Source organism: Macaca fascicularis, chromosome 1 (genome assembly GCF_037993035.2).
Source record: "Macaca fascicularis isolate 582-1 chromosome 1, T2T-MFA8v1.1".
Taxonomy (NCBI): domain Eukaryota; kingdom Metazoa; phylum Chordata; class Mammalia; order Primates; family Cercopithecidae; genus Macaca; species Macaca fascicularis.
The window spans coordinates 101,772,433-101,783,252 of NC_088375.1; the positions used below are offsets into that span (position 1 = coordinate 101,772,433).

General features: G+C 38.5%; 1 protein-coding gene across 1 annotated transcript; it reads right to left on the reverse strand.

The window, feature by feature from the left end:
* Positions 1-3,911: 3,911 nt before the first annotated feature.
* Positions 3,912-9,194, reverse strand: FCER1A (Fc epsilon receptor Ia). Its single transcript, XM_005541313.5, has 5 exons — positions 9,111-9,194; positions 8,952-8,972; positions 7,651-7,905; positions 5,901-6,158; positions 3,912-4,390 (listed from the first exon to the last, which is right to left on the reverse strand). The coding sequence occupies exons 1-5, from the start codon at positions 9,172-9,174 to the stop codon at positions 4,206-4,208; spliced, it is 783 nt and encodes a 260-aa protein (XP_005541370.2). The 5' UTR covers positions 9,175-9,194; the 3' UTR covers positions 3,912-4,205.
* Positions 9,195-10,820: the final 1,626 nt, after the last annotated feature.

A 10,820-nucleotide genomic window follows, 5' to 3' on the forward strand; every position in this document is an offset into this window, starting at 1 on the left:
TATTTAAGTCAAGTTTACGTTGTCTTGCTTTGCCACAAATTGTCATGTGAAGTCTGACTGGTGATAAAAGATATCTTTGTTTTAGTGTCCAGATTTCTAGAAATGATATAGTTCGTTGCTGTGAGGTTGGTCAAGAGACAATTTTTAAATCTTTGCTTAGTAGTTCTGCTGAGTCTGATTAGAAGCCATTGGGTAAAGGTCTGCTGGCCAATGTCACACTGTCTGCTGTCTGAAGTTGTATTTGGTGAATGCTGTGGCACATCACCTGGATTGCACTCCTTCAGGACCCACACAAGCATTCCTGCAGCTGCTGGGAGTGCCTTGGGCTAATGGCTCTCAGCTGAGTTCCTCTTCAAGAATTGTCCTTGTTAAACAGCTGCTTGTTCCAAGGTCATGCTCCCTTCCCAGGGATATACTACCTCCAGTGGTTTGTCTATTTAGGGTATTGCTTCGCCTTAAGATAAGTAGGAAGGGCTCTCCCAGCTCCAGAGGTTTTTCTTGACTACATCACATTTCAACTTTTTTGTTTTTGTCCAATATTGCTTTCTTCACTTCTTCACAAGTGTACATGCTGAGAGCTAACAAACATGCTGTGTTCAAATCTCTGTCTCAGTGTCTGTTTTCCGGGGACCTCAACCTGCAACATTTTAGGATCTCATTTCTAAAACAGCCATTAACGTAAGTGTAGAATTCAAACTTTCAGCCCTGATATATTCTAGCAAATGCAGATCAGTGGCTCCTGTATTTTAATTTAAAATAATTTTATTCCATTTATTGAACTATATTTACTGTGATTCAATTTGGTTGGCAGCAGTGCAGTATTATCTTCTTGGAAACTAGTTAAAAAATTAAAATCTGAACTTTTCTCAGAATCCACAGGAAGTCATTCTTTTCTTTTCAAAAAATTATCTGTGAGCAGTCACCATTTCATTGCAGCCTGATGCTAGTACCTTGCAGAGAACTTGCTGACCATTGTCAATGATATTTGAAAATTGGAAATAACAGGAAAGACTGAAAGTGGACTTACACCATTTAATTTTCAAAAAGGGGAAGAGTGTCATTGTCATAAGTGAAATATATAAGTGAATTGTTGTGGTGAGCACATTGATAGAGTAAAAGGTTTGTGGTGGGAATGTTGTAGCGATTGATGAAGTTCCAGATAGAGACTTGGGCTTGCTTGGTAAGTAGCTGTCCAGAGCTGGGCAGATCAGCTATGGCAGGAAGACAGCCCGACTCTCTGAGATTATCTAGAGTCCCAGGCTGGCAGGTGCCTCTGCCATCCTCAGCATAAAACTTCCATCTCCAGGTTGTCACCATTTCCCATTTAATGAGAAGAGGGAAAGATCAGAGTCCTTCTTCAAGTACTCAACTCCCCAATATACTGACAAGGTGTACCATTTGTCTGAGTCTCCACTCTGAAGGTGGTCACAGGAGTTTGTCTTCCATTGGCCACCAGTGGGAAGCTACTGACTTGCTTTTCAGAAAATCAGCCCCTAACTATTGTGAATTCATGATGATTTTTTGTCTGCCAATTTGGAACAGCAATTCATGGGGTAGCAAATTTTGCCCTATGAACTGGGCTTGACCAATTTGGTAAGAGAAAGGAAGTGATAAAGGGGGTGACAAGGGTGAATCTAGAGTGAATTATTTCTATTCCAATCATCTTTATAACACATGTACTCCATCTCTGGCATAGTAAAAAGTGTTTCATGGGTAAAGACATCTTTATAAGTGCCATATTTTAGGGGTCCACAAAATACTCAAGCCCTGACCCTATGTTCCACATTCCCTCTGGAGCAAGACATGTATGACTATCGAGAAGAAAATGGGTAGAAATAAATGAGTAGAAACCCAGACAGGTCTGGCACAAATGTGGAATTTAGATACTGTACACGGAAGAGCACAGTGAAAGAAAAGACCAATGTATGGAGGACGAAGGAAAATTTTACACTGGAGCTTCTTGGGGAATGCATTCTGAGCCTTAGTGCCTGGATAATTACTACATATGAACTTAAAGTAATAAATTACAAAATATCTGAGCTCTAAGGTACCTTAGAGACCACCTCCACCAGACTCCTAGTTTTAACAAAGAAAAAATAGAATCTCAGAGACTGGCAAGTAACTTGGCCCAATCACAGCTAGTTAACAGATTGGATATCCAGACCTGTGTTCTATCCATAGTCCCCTTAATCTTGCAGTGAGGGTAAAGGGAAGATAAAAGTGAAATGTGGTACTCAAGAACCTAGAAAATCTCTCAGAAAATGTATCTCAAGCTGATCAAGCCCGGACTTTCTTATCCATATCAAATCTCTCAGTTTTGAACTCTGCATCACTGGCCTCAATCCCTTGTCTGAAATAAAGGGGTAAATTGCTGTTTAGCCTGATGCCTGAAATGCTGATGTGCTATGTAGAGCACTGGGGAGAAAGGTGTGGTTAATGAATGTGGTGGAAAGCCTGGTCCCAAGGCTAAAACATAAGATAGACCTTGGGGAGGTGGCAGAGGAAGCATTCTGAAGCAACATCAGGGAGTCTCCCAGGGAAACTTTGCCTGGCCTGTTGCTGAGGAGAAATCTCTTCTCCATTGGCCAGACTTTTTTTTTTTTTTTTTTTTTTAAGTGGAGGAGAGTGTGAAGAAAGGCAACACCAGATCCTTATCCAAAGTTTAAAAAAAAAGAAAAAAATGTTTTAGTAATTTCCCTGTTCTTTCTGGCCCAAAAACATTCCTTGGAAAAAATGGGACTTGTAGGTCTCATGGATATTTAAAAGTTTTCTCCCCAGCCACACTTCCTCATACTTTAATTGTTCTAAGGCATGGACAAGCTACAGGCACTCTGATCTTTCACTGATTTCCATGAATCCACAGCCAGCACCAGCAATATGTTGCCCATCTTCCCTACTGCTTTCTCTAAGCCCTGAGTATAAACATTTCTATGGTCAGGGTCATGGGGGTAGGGGGTAGTGGTGGCAAAGACTGGGTCTCATGTAGGTGCTAAAAGTTCCTAAATTTGTATAAATTTTTGCAATTTACAAATAACTTTCAAATACAGACTCTTATTTGATTCTCAGAAGAACTCTAAGAGGTAGACAGGATGATTATTATGTTTTTTTTTTTCACAAATGAAATACTGAAGTCCATGGAGGTATAAGAAGATTTTCCCAGATCACAAATCTAGAAAGTAGAAGAGTCAGGATTTGAATTGATGTCTTTTTCTGTATGGTTTAGTCTCTTTCTAATGGATAGCTTTATAATAAGCAGAAACTTGGCCAGGTGCAGTGGCTCACACCTGTAATCCCACACTTTGTGAGGCTGAGGTGGGAGGATCGCTTGAGGCCAAGAGTTTGAGACCAGCCTGGGCAAAATAGCAAGAATCCATCTCTACAAAAAATTTAAAAAATAAATCGTAGGTAAAAACTTAATCCCATTTACTCTATGACAGAAGAATGAGCCTCCAAAGAATATGATGAAGACATAAAATGAAAAGGAAAATAAACCAAAACTGTCTAGTTCTTTTGCCCAAAATCTTATTCAGTCCTGGACTGTTTTCACAGCTGAGGGTTTTGGTTATTATTATATGCTGGAATTTCTCCAAAATGCTTGGTTCAGATGCTGTATAAAGATACAAGATATAAGTTCAAGATATAAATTTGGGAGGGGCAAAACAATCACAGAGGAATCCTGGACTGAACTTCATCCTGAGAGTCTTATGTCTTGAGACTGTCCCTGATTCTGCCAAGAACTGAAAGTTTATATATAGTAAACTGATGAAGAAGCATAAAAATGATCCACCTCACTGGCATCCTCCTATGCCTTTTCATTCCTAGATCACACTTACAATAGTCAAGAAAGGATATTTCCAATCTAGAACTGCATGGTTCTTGCCTTTAGAAGAAAACAAACTAGGAAGCCTTGAATACTTAGAAGCATTCCGTTACATGGCTTTATATTTATTTTATTGAAATTGAACTTCTCTTTTACAAATGCTAATAAATTGAATCTATTCATTCTTCATTTATTCAACCAATGTTAATTGAGCACTTACTATTACATGCCACTTAACCAGTTTCACTCAGTTTAATGAAACATCTCTATAAATCCTTGAGCACAGACGTTTCTATGTATATTGCAAGCTGTGTTTGACAATTGAGTAGTAATTGCTGGTGCTGGAAAAAAAAGTAATGTTGCAAATATTTCTGGAGTAATTATATCAGTTGCTTTTGGGGTTTGGCTTAGGATGTGGGTTCAGAAGTTTGAAGCCTTTCCTGGTTCTCTTAATCTTCAAGAGAAATGTGACCTGCTGCTGAGTCGAGATAAATAATCCTGTGTCCACAGCAAACAGAATCGCCACCAACAATGGGATAAGAAATTGTAGCCAGTACTTGTCATGCTGAGCTGTAGTGGAAAACAGATGCAATGAGAAACATAATTCATATTGGGAACTGAAGAATGAGGTTCAGAGGTTCATCCTCCCTAAGAGAAAGACCAAGCTTTGTCCTTCATTTTTAGCATGATGTGGCATCCAGAGCATAGAGAAAACACTCAGATTAGCACTAGGTTGAGTTGCTCTGTTGGTGCTCCCTGGAGCCATAGGGAGTCCTGAGCATTTCCTCATAATTCCAGTAGCCAGTGTGCCCAGTGGGGAAGATTATAGGAATGATAAACCCCTTCTTGGAAATGACAAGACCAGAATTCACATATAATTAAGGGGTGGAAAGGAGACAAAGTGAGGGCAGGAGTCATCAATGCCTATTATTCAATTATCAGTCATCATTTCTTACATGCCTGTTAGGCAAAATGAAGAAATTGCACTAGTTAAATTGCCTTCCAGTTCTATTATTTTGTGGTTCTGTTAGTCTGTTTATAAACTGCATTGATTTTTGTGATTATTCTCAAGTTATAGAGCCTCAGAATACATCCAGAATCCAATACATCCAGAAATCATTTAAAGATCACCTAGACAAGTGATTCTCAGTATTGACTACACATTGCCATTATGTGAAAGACCTTTGAAAAATACAGATACCCAGGTTGCACTCCAAGCCAGTTAAATCAGAATCTCAAGAAATGAGACATGAGCATCAATATATTTTTTTAAGTCATCAAATGATTCTAATGGAGTCTAGACCAAATCTTCTGTTTTACAGATGAAGATACTGGAAGCCTAGAGGCAAGTACATAGCACTTAGATCTCAATTTAGTTAACATAGAACTGTTAGGGCTTAATTCTGTATTTTGACCTCATGCTTTTTTAGACATTAGTATGTACAGTGTGAAGGAAAAGTCTAATTTTCTCCTTTGAAAGTGAATACTTCACAGGCTCCCTCTCTTATACAGAGTTTGGAGAGAGCAGTTTTGCTTGCAGGCCATAGAGGTAGTCCACCTGCCTACCCTCTCCATATCAAGTCCATTCCCTTCTCCCTCAATATACAGGCACACAACTTACTGACTTGCTGGTTTCCTTTCCCAGCCCTCCTAAGCTGGAATGGGCTCCTCAAGCTCTTTACATCTTTTTTTCATTCAACTTTGAAACTTTTTTTCAATTTGATAAATATAAGTGTTCTCCCCAGGAGCAACAGATGACTTTGAGATCAAAATAGTAATCACAATCTGTTATGCTTGGGTAGTGCTTAACAGTTTACAAAGTCATTTCACAAACATCACTACATTAATCTTCATACAAATTTCATAGTGTGAGCAGGTATTACTATCACCATTTAACAAGTCAAGACTTTGAAACAGAGATTGAGATATATACTATCACCCAGGTCTCCTCATTGCAAGTCTAGTAGGCTTTCCAGTGTATCACAGGTGCCCCCCTTCTACAAACTGCACCCACTCAGGCTCAGATGTCCTCTCTTCCTTCCCCTGCTGTGGATGCTTTTCCTTTCCTTTACCAACTCACCTTTTATTACAGTAATGTTGAGGGGCTCAGACTCACAGTCCAGCTGCCACAGTTTGCCCGTACAGTAGTAGGTGCCACTGTCTTCAACTGTGGCATTTGTAATGGAGATGTTGTGGTTCTCATACCAGTACTTGAGAGCTTCACCATCCTTGTAATAGATCACCTTGTACACATCCCAGTTCCTCCAACTATGGCACCTGAGGAAGAGGGGCTGACCCTCCATCACCACCTCAGCAGAAGCCTGAAGGAGCAGCCAGTCTGAAGAACATTCATTATGTTATTTATTTAACAATAAATGAAGAGGGAGAGAATGAATAGATAAAAGACAGTCATGCATAGAACATGTGTCAGAAACTATGAATTGTCATTAACCCACTTTTTGGCTCATAAAGTGGATTTTTCAAGGGCACAAAATAATGCTTAGAGCCTGTCTTCTGTACTGATAAATTCTTTCTCCTTCTGAAAAGTCAGTCTGGGGCCACAAAGCCTCTCGGACCTCCCTGCTGAGTCCATACATGGAATACTTGAAAGCCAGAATTGCTTTCAGATATTCTGTTGCTAGTTCTAGTTAGTTAGGGGAAAATAAACAGTCTTTCTTAGGAATTTTAGCTTGGGAGAGTATCTATTTTGTTCTCTCTTACCTTACAGAAACTTCCCAGTTCTAGTGTTAATTATAGTTGTCACAAAAACTTCTTCAAAACACGTACAATTTAAATTAATTACTTGTGTAATTTTTTGTTTAATGTCCTCTTCCCATATAGCTCTATGCTCCAAGAAGTCAGGGGTCCTATCTGGTTCTACATTCTATTCTGAATGTCCAACATAATACTTAGGACTTGGTAGCAATACTTAGGCATTGGTAGCAATACTTAGGAGTTGGTAAGTACTCAACGAATATTTGTCACTAATGAGTCAGTGAAAGACAAGAATCACATTCTATGGTTAATGTTTTTGTAAAAATTAAAAGGCATTAATTAAAGGAGAATTTTGGAAGGAAATATCGCTAGCATAATAAGCATATTTAATTTAGGACCAATCCTTAAGGACTTCTCTAGAACCTACTCAAGGAAATAAGCTATTCTACATTGCTTTAGTTTGTGTTTGGAATTTATATATGGAGGTTGAAACATTTTTTTTCACTCAAGAGAAAAATATAGAGTATAAAAGAGACCTATTGGTCACTATTCAAAATTATTAGCTTGTTTATTCAACATTTGCTGATTAAGCCACATGTGCCTAAGCATGCTATGCTAATTGTTGGTAGTAGGAGAGTGATAAAGATGAAACAAGCATGAAATATGTGTTCTTAAGTAACAATAGAGGACATGAGTAAATGTACCCAAATATGTTTCATAATGAAGAGTACAACATAATATTCAGGTCATGACATATGGATTATGCAGAGCAAAACTTTAAGTCAAACCTTTTGGTCCTATTCCAGACACACAACTCTTTGAAATGTTCACATATATGTCATGCTGTTTGACCACATAATATGTACCTGAATCTAGGTAGAAAAAACAGAGGAAAATAGGGTGGCGGAATAATAGCGAGAGATGACTAGAATATTGAAAGAAGGCGTACGAGTAATCAAAAGGAAAGGGGGTAGAAGAGACATGCAGGGGTCTTAAATGAGAGACCTTGAATCCCACTCTGGTGTCCTAACTCTCGGAATAACCTGTTTTTTTCCGTCTTCAGATGGGCCAACACTCACATGAGAGATCTGTATTTCCATATCCCTGGAACTTACCACTGAAGACTTCCAGGTGCACAGGTTCACTGTCATCAAATTGTTGGTGCTGACATTTGTATTCTCCACTGTCCTCAAAGTCGGCATTCACAATATTCCAACTTGAATTTGCCACTTCTGAAAGGCTGCCATTGTGGAACCATTTCATGGAACTGACTTCAAAGAAATTGCTCCCATTACATGTAAGAGTCACATTCTCTCCTTTAAATATTCTATTCCATGGGGGATTCAAGGAGACCGTAGGTTTCTGAGGGACTTCAAGAAGATAAAAATAGGAAAAGAGATGTAGAGAGGAAAAAAGTCATTGAAAACTGTCCAGGCTTAAAAGTACAAATGTAGCAATATTCTGACAATCAGTGGTCAACATGTACTTGTACTGTTGGTGATAATACCTTGTTTTAATTTCTAGGGGAAGGATTAAAGAACTGAGAAAATAGTATTGTGGCCCCAGGGAATGCCCAACACAGGGAGAAAGGCAGGACACATATGCAGGAGATTTAAAAACAAAGAAACCAATTCGCTATGTGATTTGAGCTGACTCACTCTACTTCTCTGTTCATTTCAATTCAGTATCTGTAAATGAGGACTGCAATCTCTTTTGAGGTAGAAACACTATCTGCCATGTTCAACCATTGCTACATTAAATGTTTATTATGTGAATGAATGAGTGAATTCTGGATGGGTAAAGTTATTGGACTAGATGAAATATAAGGTTTCTCCAAGTTCTGAATATTTATGACGATTTAATTGTAAGTATACACAGAGTGAAAAACATATGTCAGTTCCAGAAAGTAGTGAGAGGCACTAAGAAAGTCAGTCTTGAATGGCTTCCTGGAACAAGAGGATGTAGTGCAAATTTGAACAGAGACCAAAGAAGTAGATAAATGGTGATAACAAAAGGGTGATATAGTCAGAAGAGAACTGGACTTAGATCCAAGGAACTTATGTTGGAATCCAGTTCCTTAGCCAGGTAACCACCACAAAATCACTGAGTTTCAGCATATTCAATTATAAAATGGCAATAATAATAATGCAGTTATGGAGTGAGATTATGTCAAAGTGTCTAGGAGAGAGAATGAGACATGTATATGTGCAACAGACATAGGAGAGAATGACTTGAGAGAATGCAATGAATCAGGGAAAAGAAGAAAGACAAGGTAAGGTGGAGAGGGAAAGTAGGTTGGCCAAGGAACAGATTCATACTCATTAGAAAGCAGAAGTGATGGGACGAAGAAAATAGTGAGAGAAAAGCAATGCCCAGACATGTTGAAACACCAAGGGAACAAGAACAGAGGACTCACCTGCTAACACGCCATCTGGAGCTGCAAAAGTTCAGAAAGGATAAGTTAGTGTCCAGCAGTCTTCTTTATTGCCAGAGGACTAGAATCTGGATGTGGGGATGAGATCTACATACATGAAATTTTAAGGACCCCGGGAGGGGTAATCGAATCTCTACTTACCAAAGAACAGTAAGGCTACACACAGTAGAGTAGGGGATTCCATGGCAGGAGCCATCTTCTTCATGAGCTCCTGGTGCTGATTGTGCTGGAGAGATCTAGGACTTCAAATATAGGCTTAAAACCAAAAAGCAGAAGGAAATGTTTTCTGTATCATATCTGGTTAACCCATCATCTGTGCCTGGTTTTGCTTCTTTCTTTAGAGATAATATTCAGGATGGTGCCAAACTGGGCAATTTTAATATTTACCCCCTTACTCCACTCCCTATCCCCCCTCCACATATACACCTGGAATCTGGTGAGAGAGAGGCATGGGTATAGCACAATCACAAGCTTTTTTAAATCTGTCAATCAGTATACAACTATTTAGTTTACAACTTAGAAAAGTGGGTTGCAAGGGAGGGCAGAATAAAACAGCAGCAACTAATTACTGAATACCAAACATATGCCAGGTGTTATCCTAAATAAATTTGATATTTCATTTATTTTTCATAATAATCCTACAAAGTATGTACCATCACTATGTGTATTTTATAAATGGGAAAACTGAATCTTAGTGAGGTTAAGTAACTTTTCTTGGGGTGCCAGCTATTAAATGTTCAAACACATAAAATCTAACCCCTAAGTCAAATTCTTAGTCATATGATGTACTATTATTCAGGAGCATGGCTAGCAACTGCTGATTTCTTTTGGGATTCACCAGAGTTACCAACACTTTTCTTGTTTAATTTCCTGCTGATCAGTTAGTCCACAAATCCACAAATTTTCATCTGATTCACTGATGATCCGCTATCTGACCAGCCAAATTGGAATCATTTTCAGAGACTCCTTTTTTCTCTACTGTGCCCTAATCTGGCTCAGAACACAGGAAGGCAGACGTTAAACCATTACTTACAGGGATCTAGGCCATACAATTTATTTTATTTTACTTCCTAGCTTTTGTTTACTTTTAATATTGTAATTTTCCAACACTATCACCCTTTCTCCTTTAAATACACAGCAGGGCCTTTCTGCAGGATTCCTTTACTACTACTTCTGTTTTTTGGCTCTAGGTCAAGGCTGAACTTTCTTCTAGGATCTGGTATCAATGATGATACTGGAGATGAAAACTCTATTAATGTCCTATAGTGGTTTGTCATTTGCAAAGATTGCTTTTACATGAGTGTTCTATTTTATCTTTACCAAAACTCTGAAGAAGACAGGGACAACGGACTTATACCCACTTCACATCTGAAGCACTTGAGGAACCATTCCCGGGTATTTGAGGAACCAAATACCCTGATTTTCCTCACAGACTGCTGAATTAAGTCTATTGGATGAAACCAGTCATTCCACATGAGGATCTAACCAAAACCTTTAGCTTTCTGTGGAATTAGAAAATATAGGGCTAAAAAGGTTAATAAATAGGAATTTAAGTTTCAGATAAGAAAGGTTAGGTACTGAGCCCAGGACATGCTATGTTTTAGTGACAGACCTTAAAGGGAACAGCAAGTTACTATGAAAAGTACAAGTTGTTTGTGTTTAAAGTTCTGAATTCAAATGCTCCTAATCTTTATGTGATTGAAGGTTACCTGTAAAATAGGGACAATAATGGTATCCAGGTCATGGTTATATTATGGGATTTAATAAGACAAAAAAGAAATAAAATGCATCGTACAGCATCTGGCATGTAAAAGATGGTCAATAAACACATTTCTGCCTTCTTTATTACCA